The sequence below is a fragment of the Papio anubis genome, chromosome 2 (genome assembly GCF_008728515.1).
Source record: "Papio anubis isolate 15944 chromosome 2, Panubis1.0, whole genome shotgun sequence".
Taxonomy (NCBI): Eukaryota; Metazoa; Chordata; class Mammalia; order Primates; family Cercopithecidae; genus Papio; species Papio anubis.
This window is the reverse complement of record NC_044977.1, coordinates 88,397,750-88,415,091: the sequence shown is the minus strand read 5'-3', so window position 1 is coordinate 88,415,091 and position 17,342 is coordinate 88,397,750. Positions and strand designations below refer to the sequence as shown.

Sequence of the window (17,342 nt, the reverse complement as noted above, 5' to 3'; positions counted from 1 at the left end):
TGGGCAATAGAGTGAGACTACTAATCAAAAAATAAATAAATAAAATAAATATAATAAAATAAAAAATAAAGTAGTTAAACATAGTTAGCAAATGACCCAGAAATTCTAGGTAAATACCCCAAAGAGTTGAAAACATGGTTTACACAAAAACTGGTACACAAATGTTTAGAGCAGCATTTTTCTTTTTTTTTTTTTTTTTTTTTGAGACGGAGTCTCGCTCTGTCGCCCAGGCTGGAGTGCAGTGGCGCGATCTCGGCTCACTGCAAGCTCCGCCTCCCAGGTTCACGCCATTCTCCCGCCTCAGCCTCCGAGTAGCTGGGACTACAGGTGCCCGCCACCACGCCCGGCTAGTTTTTTGTATTTTTAGTAGAGACGGGGTTTCACCATGTTAGCCAGGATGGTCTCGATCTCCTGACCTCGTGATCCACCCGCCTCGGCCTCCCAAAGTGCTGGGATTACAGGCTTGAGCCACCGCGCCCGGCCAGCATTTTTCTTAATAGCCAACAAGTGAATAAACCCAAATGTCCATCAACACATGACTGAATAAACTAAATGTAGCATATTCATACAACAGAATATTATTCAGCCATAAAAAGGACTGAAGTGCTGATGCTTGCTGCAACATGGATGAACCCTGAAAACATGCTAAGTCAAAGAAGTCAAACACCAAAGGCCACATTTTGTCTGATTCCATTCATATGAAAAGTTCAGAATAGTCAAATATATAGAGACAGAAAGTATTAATATATTAGTGATTGCCAAGGGTTGGGAGAAAATGGGGAAAGGGAAGAAGCGGCGTGACTGTTATTGAGTATGGAGTTTCTTTTTGGGATGATGAAAATATTCTGGAATTAGTGATTACAGCTGCACAACACTGTGAATGTACTAAAAGCTACTGAACTGTACACTTTAAAAGGTGAATTCTATGGTATACGAATATCTTAATAAAGTTATGTTTTAAAAGCCTAGAGAGAGAAAACAGGAACCTTACAGCATCCCCCAACCTTTTCTCAGGAATCAGATCCTATCACCTCAATGCCACCACAGACTGGCCAGTGAACCCAAAAGGTCAGCCCTGGACAGGTCCCCATGGCATCACCACCAACTCTACTCTACCCAACATCAGAGAAACAGCAAGGCCATTCAGGACATTGCTTAGGAAAACACCAGAGAGAATACTCCGGAGACTCTGTCCTTCCAATAGCAGCTAGGATCTCAACACTTGAAAGGTTATAATTCAGCCACCCAAACAACTCCCCCTACACTAAGTATCACAAACCTCAAAGAAGCACTCTGGGTGCTCCAGGAAGCACAAAGGCTCCTCTTGGGAAAGGATGTCCTTGGGGCATAGCAAAGCCACCCTACACAGCAGTAACCAGAACAAAGGCCCTATGGCCTTGTGCCCAGCTCCACCCCTAACGCACCTGTCAGAGTCTCCTTTCAACAACAGAGGGAGAAGTAGCTGGGGGAGGGTCCCCAAAAGAGCCTTCTGCTCTCACCTGAGCTTCTTGAAAGAACATGGGTAAGAAAGTGTCCGCCTCTAGGCTCAGCGGGCAGAGGCAAGTTCAGGTCCACCCCTGACCAGTAGGTCCCGTGATATCTCTCAACACCGCCTCCCCTCTGTAGCTCCCTGCATGTGGGCCTCATCTCCCTCAACAGTGGTTTACACACGGGGGGGGGGGGAGGGGAGGGGGCAGGAAGGGAGGTAGAGTACCAGATTAGGAGTCAAAAGGGTCAAAAGGTCGGTATCCTAGCCTGGACTCTCCGTCCACGTCCTCAAGTGCCTCAGGGCATCACAGGCTACCACCTACCCTCCCTGACTCTCCAATCAGCCAGAGGGCCAGGCCGCCTCAGGGCATCACAGGCACCCAGCCTCCCTGACTCTCCTATCAGCCAGAAGGCCAGGCCCGTTCAAAGGAATCTCTCGAAATGAGGACCTCTGCAGGAACGTGGACTCAGAGAGGGCGACTCCACCCGGCTCACACTGCAGGCCCAGGCATCTCAGCGTCCTGCTGTACCCCTCTGCTGGAGCAGGGTGTACCCTCAACAAGACCCCACGCAGCCACCAATTGCTAAGGACAGAGAGAATGACTACAGAGGCCCGATACCAGTCCCAGGTCACACATGAGTCAGGACTTGGTCGTGTGTCCCTCGCTGGGATGCAAACAATGGAGGCAGAGGCCTGTTTGTTCGCTCCAGAAATCCAGCGCAGGGCCTGGCACGCAGGAGGGGCTCAGAAAGTGCCCGACCCAGCACAGACGGTAAACTGGACCTGAAGAGGACCACCCTGGAACCTGGCGCCCCACCCGCCCCTCGCAGCCATCGCTCTGGCCACTAGGCGCCCAGTGTCCCAGCGGGGAGACTGAGGCCTGGGGAGCTGCAGTCAGCTGGGCTTACCGCGCAGGGCGCAGCCATGGCCGGGCTGGCAGCGCCGAAGGCAGCGGCGGTGGCCGTTGCGGCCCGTTCAGTTTCCGCGCCCCCAACGGCCACCAATAGCAACGCGGGCCGCGTCGGCACGCCCCGCCCACCGCAATTAAAGGAGAAGCGCCTCAGCTTTTTGCCCCACGACTGGAAGCAGAGCTGGGTGATCGGCGGCCGGCGCCACGGTCTCCGTACCCAGTTCCCCAAGCTCAGAAAACCCACAGACAGCGCCGCCAAAGGCCTCTGTCTGCCGCCACTCGTTCCGCCTGAGAAATTAAAAGACCCAGGATGAGGGGTTCACCCCACCAGCCCGTCGTCCGGCTACTCTAACGGCGAGCGCAGCCTGCTGGGAAATGCAGTTCCAAGTCGCCCACGCCCCTACATCTGGAGGAAGGTGGAACTACACTTCCCAAGATGACGTGACGGCGGGCCGGGTTTTACCACCCGAAAAGACGGCCTTAAGGATCCCGGAAGCGGAGGACACGTGGGTTGCTGTGACCAGATTGCCTTAAAGCACCCGCACGCGCCGGCGCAGCCAGGTTTTCCCGCAGGAATCTATTGAGAACTGAGTATTCGCCCCTCGGGAACTCTCAATGGTTCCCCCGTCCGAACGTTCTTAAGACAAGTGTCGATTTAAAATAACATGAGTTACTCGGAATCACAAACATGGACTGGAGAAATCTAGGTTCGATTCTCAGTTCTCGCCCTGATTGGCTGTGTGATCTCAGGAAAAACGCCTCTGCTGTGTGCCCCAGTTTCCCCATTTGTAACACGAGGGAGTGTGGTGCAGCCCGGCCCTGTCAGGATCCTTCAGGCCTAAGAAGCTGTTAAGAGGCCCAGTCTTCAAAAGAAGGAGAGGCCGGGCGCAGTGGCTCACGCCTGTAATCTCAGCACTTTGCCAATTTGGGAGGCAGAGGCGGGTGGATCACCTGAGGCCAGGAGTAGGAGACCAACCTGGCCAACATGGTGAAACCCCATGTCTACTAAAAATACAAAAATTAGCCGGGCGTGGTGGCACGCGCCTGTAAACCCAGCTACTGGTGAGGCTGAGGGTGGAGAACTACTTGAACTCCGGAGGCAGAGGTTGCAGTGAGCCAAGATCTCTTCGCTGCTGCACTGCAGCTTGGGCAACAGAGGGAGACTCCGTCTCAAAAATAAATAAATAAAAAATAAAATAAAATAAAATTTGAAGGCCACCAGTAACCATCTGAATGGACTCCCTGCTTGGCCAAGGCACTCTAAAATTTAACCTGAAAGGGTGGTTCAGGCCATAATGGGAAGTGGGGGTTGGACATGCCTCATTATACCCTTCAGCGTTAACATCAACACAAAACTTAAGTCTGATGAGAAACATTTACGATTTTCTCCGAAACCTGCTACTTGGAGGCTTCATCTGCATGGTAAAACCTTGGTCTCCACAACCTCTTATCTTAACCAAGATATCCCTTTCTACTGATAATAATTCTTTCAACCAATTGCCAATCAGAATATGTTTAAATCTACCAATGACATGGAAGTTTCCCACTTTGAGTTGTCTTGCCCTTCCAGATCAAACCAATGTAAATCTTACATGTATTGATTGATTTATTTTGTCTCTCTAAAATGTATAAAACCATGCTGTGCCCAGGCCACTTGGGCACATGTTGTCAGGACCTCCTGAGGCTGTGTCATGTGTGCGTCCTTAACCTTGGCAAAATAAATTTTCTAAGTTGACTGAGACCTGTCTCAGATATTTTGGGTTGACGGTTTAGCAACCACAAAAGGATTCTGAGTGGAGGTGCCCCTGACCTTTGACAGATCTCCTATCGGTGCTTGGTACCAGCTTGAGCTATCTTTATGGCTCAAATCTATAGGACAATTTCCTAAGGCCTGGGAGCCCCGCTCCACATTCCACAAAATTCCTGATCTTCCCAAATTTGGTTAACATCTAAAGTTTATTTTACTGTACAACTTCTTTTTCTGGAGTTTTACTTGTTCCAACAAGGAAGGCAAGTTTTCCTGCTTCCGTGATGATGGAAGGTAGGTAACTCCTTTCTGGAGTTGGAGCTTGCTTCCAACAGAGAAGGCAAGTTTGAGTTTTTCCTACTTCTGGGATGGTAGAGAGCAGTCTTTCGCCTAAGACCTGTTCTTAGGTAAGTGGCCGGATTGGGGATTTTCTTGGTTGAAAATCAGGAACGAAGGAAGGAATCAGAAGAGGTGGGGCTCCCAGGGCTCCCAGGGCTCCCACCAGCTCCACGGTGTGTGCAGCCCAAGCCGTGCCTCCCTGCTGCAGCCAGCCTGATGGCGTAGCCACTGCCATCAGTATCAAGTGTTTTAAGATTTTTTATATTTGACAAACTCCCCAAAAGCACATTCTAACTTCGATTTGCATTTTTTTCTTTATTAGTCCCCTGAAGTCCAGAAGAGATATATTAGACTTGTTTGAGATAAATAATACAGTCATACAGGAAGTATTGTCAAATATGAAATGGCGTTTAACCTTCTTTGGATTATATTTATATAAATGTGTTATTATGTGTTCCAGAATTGTGTGAAATTCCTGTGATTCTGATATGTCTTAGCATATGTTATCAGAAGTAATTATGGATCAGGCACGGTGGCTCATGCCTGTAATCCCAGCACAATGGGAGGCCAAGGTGGGTGGATCAACTTAGGTCAGGAGTTCAAGACCAGCCTGGCCAGCATGGTGAAACCCCATCTCAACTAAAAATACAAAAATTAGCTCGGCATCATGGTGGGTGCCTGTAATCCCAGCTACTTGGGAAGCTGAGGCAGGAGAATTGCTCAAACCCAGGAGGCAGCGGTTGCAGTGAGCTGAGATTGCGCCATTGCACTCCAGCCTGGGTGACAAGAGCAAAACTCCATCTCAAAAAAAAAAAAAAGTAATTATGGTTATTATGTAAAATTGTTGTATGCCACAGAAGTAACCAAATTTCCTTATCAATTGTGTCTTTAACTACGACTGCTCTCAGACTTTATCATCCACAGTTGTTTTACTTTCATCCTTTTCAAAAGATGTTTTTTATAATCAGCTATAGGGCTCTGACAGGTGCTCTTGAATGCAAGTTTCTGATAACTTTGGAGACTGTGACAGTAGACTAGAGGAAAAACTTCCAAGACTCCCATGGAGAGCTGAAATGTTCATGAATATCAAACAGAACAGGGATTAACTGCATGGACTGAACTAACAGAAGACTGAAATTATCCTTTTATGACTTTTTGCTTAAAACATTGCTTATCTGGCAGGGCGCGGTGGCTCAAACCTGTAATCCCAGTACTTTGGATGGCCAAGGCAGGCAGATCACCTGAGGTCAGGAGTTTGAGACCAGCCTGGCCAACATGGCAAAACCCCATCTGTACTAAAAATACAAAAATTAGCTGGGTGTGGTGGCTGCATACTGTGTCTAGCTATCACCCAGGAGGCTTCGAGGCAGGAATGCTTAATTCCAGGCCCGGAGGTTGGCAGTGGGCCCAGATGCCACTGCATCTGGCCTGAACAGGTGGGACTCATCTCAAAAAAAAAAAAAAAATTGCTTATCTTTTTGTTTTCCAGGCCAGAAGGCACTCTTTTTCAGACAGACCACTCCTGTCACCCAAGCTGGAGTGCAGTGGTCTGATATCAACTCCCTGACCACCTCAACAAGTCAAAAACTCTCACGCCTCCAGCCTCTAAAATAACTGGAGGCTCTGGATGAACCACCTGGCGGGCCTGCTCTGTGCTTTGAGCTGGGTGATCTCGGTTCATACTAGGCTCCATGCTCCCAGTTTGGCTCATTCTCTGTCAGCTCCCCAAGTAGCTGGACTACAGAGAGCCACTGCAAACATAATTTGAACTTGTGTTTAGAGGCGGGGACTTACTTGGTGGCGAGCCGGATGGTCTCAATCTCCTGACCTTGTGATCCATGCGGCCTCCACCTCCCAAAGTGCTGGGATTATAGGTGACACTAGTTCTAAACCAATTTACTAGAGTTGGGGTTTTGCCATGTTGCCCAGGCTGGTCTTGAATTCCTGGCTTCTAGTGATCCGTCTACCTCAGCCTCCCAAAGTGCTGGAATTACAGGCATAAGCCACCCCACCTGGCCCTGTTTTGAGCTATTTGCAGCTTTTAACAATTGAGTAACGTGTACTGCTATAAACAAAATTTGGAACATATTTCTCTCTACCTGATTTTTTCCAAATTTGGAAACTACTTATGAGTATTCTTAAGTTACACAATACATTTATTTGCGTAAGTGCAATAAGAATCTGTTTTCTTTTGTAACAGGATACAATTGGAGACACTGGTTATTTTATCAAGGCTTTGACTGGAATGGCATGCTTTCGGACAGAAACATACTCCTTTAAGGAATCAAAGTTGACTTATAGGGCCAATAAAAGCCCCTAGGGAAAACTGGCACCTTGTCTACACAGTGCCTGTACAGGGTTCCTGACCTGTGGTAAGTAAAGAATATCACTTTCCGACAGGCTTAGGAGCCCCAAGTTATCTTGGGACCTCAAGAGGAGACAAATTTACCCAAACTCACATAGGTGTTAATATTTGACAGCACAAACCCAGGGCTGGACTCAAGGCTTAAAAAAAGTCTTATCTGATATTCCTTATAAAACAAAATTCCATAAAAGCCAATTACACAAAGAGCCTATGTGGTAAATAGTCATTCTTACTGCACTTTATACAAATAATCAGGCCAAGCATAAGACTAAAGCTTATTTTTGCAGACAAATCAATCCTACCATGATTTGTCTTTTGTGAAAATGGGGACTAGAGAGACGGAAATTATGTTTCAAGATAAACTATAGTACACTTGTTACTAGATTCTAGTCTTGCCTAATGTTTTTCAATTTTTATTATTTTCTACAGTTTGTACTGAATTATAAAATTTTTCCTGGCTACAAGTCTCCAAAATGTTTTCCTTTCTTTTCTCCTTCTTTCTTTTCCTTTTTTCCCTATTTTCTCTAATTTGAAATCACTGGGCCGGGTGCGGTGGCTCAAGCACTTTGGGAGGCCGAGACGGGCGGATCACGAGGTCAGGAGATCGAGACCATCCTGGCTAACACGGTGAAACCCTGTCTCTACTAAAAAAAATACAAAAAACTAGCCGGGCGAGGTGGCGGGCGCCTGTAGTCCCAGCTACTCGGGAGGCTGAGGCAGGAGAATGGCCTAAACCCGGGAGGCGGAGCTTACAGGGAGCCGAGATGCGGCCACTGCACTCCAGCCTGGGCGACAGAGCAAGACTCCATCTCAAAAAAAAAAAAAAAAAAAAGGAATCACTGAAAATTAAGCTGTGCTTTCTTAAAGCCCTGTGAACTGAAGCTAGACAACTTAAACTTCAGAACAAAATAACAGCAACCTATTTACATACATAAGCCATTTTCATACCTGCCTACCAATGTATGGACTTCAGGGTAATATGGCCTATGTCAGTTTTCCAGGGTTGTTCTTTTTGTTGTTGTTGTTCGTTTGTTGTTGTTTTTCTCCCTTCCTCCCCCTATTTTCTCTTCACAGGACAAGAGCCTTCACAACCTGCTAAAAATGATCTTTCCTAATAACGTGGGACCTACCCCTCTAGGAATAAACCATCCTACCAATGAGAGATCAGACAAAACCTGAGACCAGGGTCTCATTTTCTTTTTCTTTTCTTTTCTGGTTTTTTTTTTTTTTAGACAGAGTCTGGCTCTTGTCACTCAGGCTGGAGTGCAGTGGCACAATCTTGGCTCATTGCAGCCTCTGCCTCCTGGATTCCAGCAATTCTCCTGCCTCAGCCTCCCAGGTGGCCCACCACCACGCCTGGCTAATTTTTGTATTTTTAGTAGAGACATGGTTTCACCATGTTGGCCAGGCTGGTCTCAAACTCTTGACCTCAGGTGATCCGCCCACCTCAGCCTCCCAAAGTGCTCGGATTACAGGCATGAGCCACTGTGCCTGGCCCAGAGTCTCATGTTCTTCTAAAATGCTTTCTCTAAAAGATTTTAAAAAGAAAAGGAGGCCGGGTGCAGTGGCCAGGCGCACTAAGGCATAAGTGACTATTTCCACTACCCTTCTTTAATATATATTAATAAATTGTATATTTAGTGAAAGGCTAATCAGAAACTCAAAGAATGCAATCGTTTGTCCCTGATCTACCTAGGACCTGGAAGCCACCTCCCTGCTTTCCCGCCTTTCTGGACCAAATCAATGTATATCTTACAAATATTGATTGATGTCTCCTGTCTCCCTAAAACGTATAAAACCAAGCTGTGCCCCAACCATCTTGGGCACATGTCATCAGGACCTCCTGAGTCTGTGTCACAGGCATGTCCTTAACCTTGGCAAAATAAACTTTCTTTTTTTCTCTCTCTCTCTTTTATTTGAGCAGAGTTTTGCTCTTGTTGCCCAAGCTGGAGTGCAATGGGGCAATCTTGGCTCACTGCAACCTCTGCCTCCCAGATTCAAGTGATTCTCCTGCCTCAGCCTCCCAAGTAGATATAATTTTTTGTATCTTTAGTAGAAACAGAGTTTCACCATGTTGGCCAAGCTGATCTTGAACTCCTGACCTCAGGTGATCCACCTGCCTCAGCAGGTGTCATGGCGCTGGCCAGGTAAAGACCCCCATTTGCATAATAAAAGATAAAGTGGGATGGCCAGCCTCTTCTCAGGCTATGTAAATAGAACACCTGGTCAAACCAATTCCCCGGGTCCTATGTAAATCAAACACTGCCTCCTCAAGCCCCTCTATAAAATCAACCACATCTTGCCCCAAACCTGGAAACCCACTTGGGTGCCCCCTTACTCTGAACGAGGAAGCTCTCTCTTCTTTCTTTTGCCTATTAAACTGTCCACTCTTACAGCCACTCTGTGTGCGTGTGTGTGTGTGTGTCCACATCTTTGTTCTCAGTGAACCTCAGGTATTTCCCCAGATAATGACACCGCTTCAACTATACAAGCAACCCCCATCTAGGCCTAGGGACTGTCATGGAAAAGGCAGATATGTGAGATTGTAAGGGCCAGTTTTAAGGGATAGAATTTGGTCAAGGTCAGACTCTCCAAATCAAGGATGGGTACAAAGATGCCTGAACAGCTGGTAAAACAAGGGACTTTGCTTTCTAAGCTATTATGTGTCACTTTTGCATCCACTCCAACTGTAAATAATTTCCTGCTTCCTGTGGAATTAGCAGAAAAAAATTACTGATAGGATAATGATACCTCATAACAAAGCCTCCTGGGTATAATACTCCCAGTTACGAGTTGTGCAAATATTTTTTTCTTTTTTTTTGGGAGGGGGACAGAGTCTTGCTCTGTCGCCCAGGCTGGAGTGCAGTAGTACGATCTTAGCTCACTGCAACTTCTGCCTCCCGGGTTCAAGCCATTCTCCTGCCTCAGCCTGCTGAGTAGCTAGGACTACAGGTATGCGCCATCACGCCCGGCTAATTTTTGTATTTTTAGTAGAGACAGAATTTTTCCATGTTGGCCAGGCTGGTCTCGAACTCATGAGCTCAAGTGATTCACCTGCCTTGGCCTCCCAGAGTGCTGGAATTACAGCGGTGAACCATCACTCCCAGCCAAGATATATATTTCAGAAATTTTTTTTGTCACAACAATGCTTATGTTTTGTATAGCTAATTGATATAAGCCTGTAACTAAAACCAAGATTATAGTAGCTCAGCTGGGCGCAGTGGCTCATGCCTGTAATCCCAGCACTTTGGGAGGCTGAGGTGAGTGGATCACTTGAGGTCAGGAGTTCGAGACCAGCCTGACCAACATAGTGAATCCCCATCTCTACTAAAAATACAAAAATTATCTGGGTGTGGTAGTGCGTGCCTGTGGTCCCAGCTACTCAGGAGGCTGAGGCAGGAGAATTGCTGGAACCCCAGAGGCACAGGTTGCAGTGAACTAAGATCGCACCACTGCACTGTAGCCTGGGCAACAGAGTGAGACTCCATCTCAAAAAAAAGGATTATAGTAGTTCAACATATAGAAGTTAAAAATAAGTCAGTTTTGTAACCTCATCTTTAGCTTTTGTTTGTTGGCTTTCTACTTAAAATTAATAATAATATTAACAATAATTTTAAGGAGTAATGAATGCCTGTCCATTCATATCTGGCCTAGAACAATTAATTGGCTGTAAGTCTTGTTGGCTCTAAGTCCCTTAACCATAGGGAGTCCCACTGAGGGACCGGATGAACCCAGGGCAGGCAGCCATGCCACCCCACCAATGCTATGGAAGAAAATTAAAATCTGGTGGCCATTGATATTGCCTCTGGCAAATCTTGGCCGGAATAGGGAGAATGTAAACCAAAAATAAAATTTGGGCTGGGCGCAGTGGCTCACGCCTGCAATCCCAGCACTTTGGGAGGCTAAGGTGGGAAGATCACAAGGTCAAGAGATCGAGACCATCCTGGCCAACATGGTGAAACCCCATCTCTATTAAAAATGCAAAAATTGGCCGGGCGCGGTGGCTCAAGCCTGTAATTCCAGCACTTTGGGAGGCCGAGGCGGGCGGATCACGAGGTCAGGAGATCGAGACCATCCTGGCTAACACGGTGAAACCGCGTCTCTACTAAAAAAAATACAAAAAAAACTAGCCGGGCGAGGTGGCGGGTGCCTGTAGTCCCAGCAACTCGGGAGGCTGAGGCAGGAGAATGGCGTGAACTCGGGAGGCAGAGCTTGCAGTGAGCCGAGATCCGGCCACTGCACTCCAGCCTGGGCGGCAGAGCGAGACTCCGTCTCAAAAAAAAAAAAAAAATGCAAAAATTAGCTGGGCATGGTGGCTTGTGCCTGCAATCCCAGCTATTTGGAAGGCTGAGGCAGGAGAATCACTTGAACCCAAGAGGCAGAGATTGCAGTGAGCCAAGGTTGCAGTGAGCCGAGGTCGCACCACTGCACTCCAGCCTGGCGACAGACTGGCAAGACTCCATCTCAAATAAATAAATAAATAAATAAATAAATAAATAAATAAATAAAATAAAATTTGAAGGCCCCTGGCAGCCATCTGAACAGACTTCCTTCTTGGCCAGGACACTCTAAAATTTAACCTGAAAGACTGGTTCAGGCCATGATGGGAAATGGGGGTTGGACATGCCTCGCTATATCCCTTCCCTCCAGCATTAGCATCAACACAGACCTTAAGTCTGAGAGGAAACATTTACAATCTATTTTCTCTGAAACCTGCTACCCGGAGGCTTCATCTTCTTGGTAAAACCTTGGTCTCCACAACCCTTTATCTTAACCAAGATATTCCTTTCTACTGATAATAACTCTTTCAACACATCACCAATCAGAGTATGTTTAAATCTGGCCGGGCGCGGTGGCTGACACCTGTAATCCCAGCACTTTGGGAGGCCAAGACAGGCAGATCATATGAAGTCAGGAGTTCAAGACTGGCCTGGCCAGCATGGTGAAACCCTGTCTCTACTAAAAATACAAAAATTAGCCCGGCATGGTGGCATGCATCTGTAGTCCCAGGTACTTGGGAGGCTGAGGCAGGAGAATTGCTTGAATCCGGGAGGCAGAGGTTGCAGTGAGCCAAGATTGTGCCACTGCATTCCAGCCTGGGCGACAGAGCAAGACTCTGTCTCAGAAAAAAAAAAAAAAAAGGTTTAAATCTACCTATGACCTGAAAGCCCCGCCACCTCCCACCTTCAGGTTGTCCTGCCCTTCCAGATCAAACCAGTGTAAATCATACATGTATCGATTGATGTCTCCCTAAAATGTAGAAAACCAAGCTGTGCCCAGACCATCTTGGGCACAGGTCATTAGGACCTCCTGAGGCTCTGTCATGGCACGTCATTAATGTTTTTGGCAAAATAAATTTTCTAAATAGACTGAGACCTGTCTCAGATGTTTTGGGTTCATACCACCAACGTTCACATTTTATTCAGTTGTTCTCTTGCCTGCCAGCCAAACATTTAGCGCAGAAAAATTAAAGAAGAAAAAAAATTAAATACAGAAAATTTGCAGTGAGCCATGATCACAGCACTGCATTCCAGCCTGGGGGACAGAGTGAGACCCTATCTCAAAAACAAGAAAAAAAGAAAAAAAAAAAAAAAAGAGTTTAACTTAGCCTGCAGAACCAGCCCAGTGTCTCTTTTCTGTTTATCATGGGACATGAAAGCACGTGACTTTCAAATCAGCCGAACCTGAGTTCCACCACGCTTCCATAGCGAAAATTTCAAAGCTGCTGGTCCCATCTTTTTAAAATGAAACAAAACAAAACAAAAAGGCCGGGTGCAGTGTCTCACACCTGTAATTCCAGCACTTTGGGAGGCCAGGACAGGCGGATCATGAGGTCAAGAAATTGAGACCATCCTGGCTAACACGGTGAAACCCCGTCTCTACTAAAAATACAAAAATAATTAGCCGGGCATGGTGGCGGGCGCCTGTAGTCCCAGCTACTCGGGAGGCTGAGGCAGGAGAATGGCGCGAATCTGGGAGGCAGAGCTTGCAGTGAGCCAAGATCGCGCCACTGCACTCCAGCCTGGGCAACGGAGCAAGACTCCATCTCAAAAAAAAAAAAAAAAATTAATTGGAAGAATGAATGGATTAATTAAAATAAATCGTATCAATAAAGTTTCTGGAACATAGTAAGTCCTAACCGCTTAACCAAAAAATAAAAAAATTAAAAAAATTTTAAAAATCTACCCATTAAATGTAAGGGTTCCTTTACTGGTTTTGGGTGCTAGTTTTGGTTTTTGTCAATTTTAGCTATGGAACACCCTGCTCTACAGGAGCTTGTAACTTAGAAGATTGAATTTAGAGTCTGGATGCAGTTGCTCAAGACTATAATCCCAGCACTTTGGGAGGCTGAGGCAGGCAGGTCACTTGAGGTCAGTAGTTCGAGACCAGCCTCACCAACATGGCAAAACCCCATCCCTACAAAAAGTACAAAAATTAGCTGGACCTGGTGGCACGCACCTGTAATCCCAGCTATTCAGAAGGCCAAGGCACGAGAATCACCTGAATGCAGGAGGCGGATATTGCAGTGAGTCAAGATTGTGCCACTGCATTCCAACCTGGGCGACAGTGCGAGACTGTGTCTCTGAAAAACAAACAAACAAACAAAAATTAAATTTAGAGAAACTCTTCTGTAAATGGTTTTCAAACGTCAGATTTATTCAAAGTGAGAGTCACTAGAAGATTTTACTCACCCTCCTAATCTTTCCAGATCCTTCTGTCTTCCATCCCTATTCACCAGGGAGGAAGAGCTGAAGGTGCCCCACCCCCTCTTGCTCATTTCTTCGCCAAAAAATGCAAAGTCTCTGACAACATGTAAACAGCCCAGGATCTGCTGCTAGTACAACCTGCATAAACCAAGTGCCTCTATTCCCTAACTGGGCAGGTCCCTACCCCAGTACCACCTCCATTAGATTGGACTCCATTTCTGACTGGGGCCTCCATGCAGGGGCAGAGCTCATTTCTGAAGAAGCCTCAATGTTGGGGGGACCTTCTTATTGAGGAAACTGGAAGGGAGCTATTTTAGCTATCTTTTTTTATTTTTATTTATTATTATTATTATCTGAGACAGAGTTTTAATCTTGTTGCCCAGGCTGGAGTGCAATGGTGTGATCTCAGCTCACTGCAACCTCTGCCTCCGGGGTTCAAGCGATTCTCCTGCCTCAGCCTCCCAAGTAGCTGGGATTATAGTCATGCAGCACCACACCTGGCTAATTGTGTATTTTTAGTAGAGATGAGGTTTCACCATGTTGGTCAGGCTGGTCTTGAACTCCTAACCTCAGGTAATCCATCTGCTTCGGCCTCCCAAAGTGCTGGGATTATAGGCATAAGCCACCACGCTCGGCCGTAGCTATCTTTTTCAAGTTCCCTTGTGGCAGGAAGGTGTCTATCCTGGTGCAAGCCCACAGGTGGGCTCCCCTACAAGAGCCTGTCATCACTCCCCAGCCTGCTGACCATGAGCCAAGGCCACCCAGGGTTGGGAAGAGAAAGAAGTGGGAAAGTGAGGGATCCCACCCACCACCTTAACCCAGCCAACCTGAAACCAGAAAGCCCCATCAAGGCTACCAGTTTGCCCTGCCTGCACCTGCCAGTGGCCTGGGTTTGAAACTCTGAGCAGGCAGCTCAGGGCTTGTCCCAAGGTCAGGCAGACCTGTGGATGAGCCCAGGCCCTGCCATCTCTGAACTGATCTAGTAGGAGTCATACCACCTCTCCCCACTGCAGTGTCCTCAACTGTAAAATAATCATAATAATATGCCTGCCATGATGGAGGAGGGGAGATTCCATGAGCTATTCATTCGTGTCAGAGTCTGATGGTGAGCTGACACTTAATATGAAGTATGTGACTTCATACTTCCCCTGTTCCGATGATCTGGCCCACACGTCTCTGCTTCTGCTCCCACTGCTCCGCCCTGCTCTCCCTGCTCCAGCCACATTGAACTTCTTGCTGTTCCTTGAATAAGAATGTGCCAGCCACTCTCTCATTTCAGGACTCTTGCGCCAGCTGTTGTCCCAGTGTCCCCATGGCTGTATCCGTCACTTCCATCAGGACTTTGTTCAAACATCAGCTTCTCAGTGTAGCCTTCTCTGACAACCCTACTTACTAATATCTGCCCACTCCTCCCCTTTCCCTGCTTTATTTTCCTGCAGTGACTTAACACCGGCTGACTCACTGGACCTGTTGTCTTCTCCTCATGAGAATGTCCACCCAGAGAGAGACGTGACTGTGCCCCTGCACCCAGCAGAGGGCCCAGATAGAGTGGGGTGCAATACACATTTGGTGATTAAATAAATGACTCATTCCAAGATTGCTCATAGATTGTAATGGAATCCGTGATGCCCAGGACTGGTTCTTGGCTGGAGAGAAGGGGAAGGGATTAAGGTAATGAAGGAAAGCTGCTCTCAGCAGGAGATAAGCTTTGGAGCACAAGGAGGGGTGCAGATGGACAGGAGAGAAGAGAAAGGGTGGTTCAGGTGCAGGGTGCAGACTAGGAAAAGGTCTGGTAACAGGACTGAACACGTGGTGTCTGGGGAGTGGGACAAAGCAGATGGGGACCAGGAGTAGGGCCAGACTGGAAGGGCACAAGTAGGCAAGGTCTCTGGGGATCTGTCTCAAATGGTCAGGAGGCACATGTCCCCTCCTAGGACTGAGATGAGCCAAAAGAGACCCCCCACAGATGGGGCTATTACACTAGGCCCACCTATTGTGGGAGTGACCCCTGCAGAGTGCCCCTTCCCAGGAAGTCCCATGGCAATTATGGGCCTCAGTGGTACCCACTGTGGAGATAGTGTGCCCCTGTGGGTCAGCTTTCTCTAAAGGCAGGCCACACCCCAGAGGAAGGAGAGGTCTAATGGGGTTATAGCCTTCAGCCTGGCCCAGCCCTGCTCCTCCATCCAATCGAAGGGGCTACTCTGGCAAAGCTCACACTGGTGGAGACATTAGGAAGTTCCCCTGCATAAGCATCTAGCTTGGACCTGTCCTCCCACATTGCAGGCAGTGGGTGGCATGACCGGTGCTGCCATGCGATTCCTGGAGACAGTGATTCAATGGACCCGGGGTCCCTGGGACCAGTTTCCAGGCAGTGTAAGAACACATAGCTGGCCAGTAACCACACTCACCCCATCTACTTAAGTCAGGTGGGGAAGCCTCTGTGTGCTGAGTCCTTCTACCCACACCCAATGAGCATGACCCATGCCCCTCCTCCACTACCACAGAATACCCCTTCAAGAGATGCCAGGCCTCTGTTTCACATCATCCAAGGAGAGGAGAAGGAGCTGAGGCAAAAGATCCCACAATATCGAAGGTCCCCACCTTGGCCTTGCACACACGAGCTGACATTGAGGCGCAAACACTCCCATGAGGTCTGAACTCAACACTAAGGACCTTTCCAGTAGATCATGCAGACAGAGCTTCAGAGCAGCAGTTCTCAGCCCCAGCTGCTGTTCAGAACCCCTGCAGGTGGAGCCCAGGCACTCGCGTTTTACAAAAGCTCCCCACGTGAGTCCAGTGGGCAGCCAAGGCTGAGAACTGCTGCTTCTAGACCAGCATTGACCACAAGAGTTTTCTGGGAGGATGGAAATATTCTACCTGGGCTGTCCATAATAGTAGCCACTGGTCACATGTGATTATTGAACACTTGAAATGTGGCTAGTATGAGTGAGGAACTGAATTTTAAATTGTGTTGAATTTTAATTCATTCCCATGCTATATGTGGCTAGTGGCTACCGTATGGCCAGTACGGTTCTAGACTGTAGACTGGCTCTGTGGCTGTGGGCAAGTCACTGAGCCTCTCAGACTTTAGTCTCTCGGCGAGGCCATGGGGGACATGATGCCCAGTCCACAGTAGCTGTGGCAACCCTTTGTCCCTGTGCCCCACTGCCTAGCTGAGGGAGTTTTGGGGATAACCCAACCCCAGGGACCTGAGGCAAAACAGAAGGATGCAGGCCATAGAGCTGACCTCAGAGCATTTGGGGAGAGAAGATGGGGCCAGACGCCCAAGAGGCCAGATCAAGGGATTTCCCTCTTCCATAGAGCCCTCAATTGTGCTGTGAACCAGCCCAGAACAGTGTCAGAAAGAAAATAACTGATGACTTTCACTTACTGCAGAGTCACTCTATGCCAAAGGCCGCATGAGTCTTAACCACAACCCACAACAAGGAGCAGTGTGTTTTACTTTTGGAGAAACTGAGGCACAGAGTTAGTAAGTGAGAAGCCAGGATTAAAACCAAGCCTGTCTGTCTGCAAACCTGAACCATTAATCCCAGTGCATCCATGAAGAAGTATTAAGAACTCTGAAATGGTTCAAGCCCCAGAAGAACTTAAGAGAGCCTCAAGATTTTCACCCCAACAGCAGAGATGGGGGCCAAAACTGTCCCAAAGTGGCCAAACCCATACAGAAAATCCTTTATTGTCTCATATTTAATCTTTCATCTTTTGTGTGTGTGTGTGGCAAGGTCTCACTCTGTCACCCAGGCTGGAGTGCACGGGTGCGATCT

General features: G+C 47.6%; 1 protein-coding gene across 17 annotated transcripts in view; it reads right to left on the bottom strand.

Moving 5' to 3' along the window:
- Window positions 1-3,350, bottom strand: part of POC1A (POC1 centriolar protein A) — a 79,322-nt gene extending 75,972 nt beyond the window's left edge. For 6 of the 17 annotated variants that reach the window (XR_001899803.3, XM_009200616.4, XM_009200615.4 and 3 more), the window contains exon 1: window positions 2,398-3,347. Coding sequence is in view for 12 of the 17 variants with exons in the window: in XM_009200616.4 (XP_009198880.1) it covers window positions 2,398-2,415 (18 nt within the window). In the remaining 5 variants the exon portion in view is untranslated. Of the gene's footprint in view, window positions 1-2,397 lie in introns of all 17 variants that reach the window. The other 11 variants (XR_643726.4, XM_009200618.3, XM_009200626.4 and 8 more) reach the window with 6 other exon arrangements.
- Between the last annotated feature and the right edge of the window lie 13,992 nt (window positions 3,351-17,342).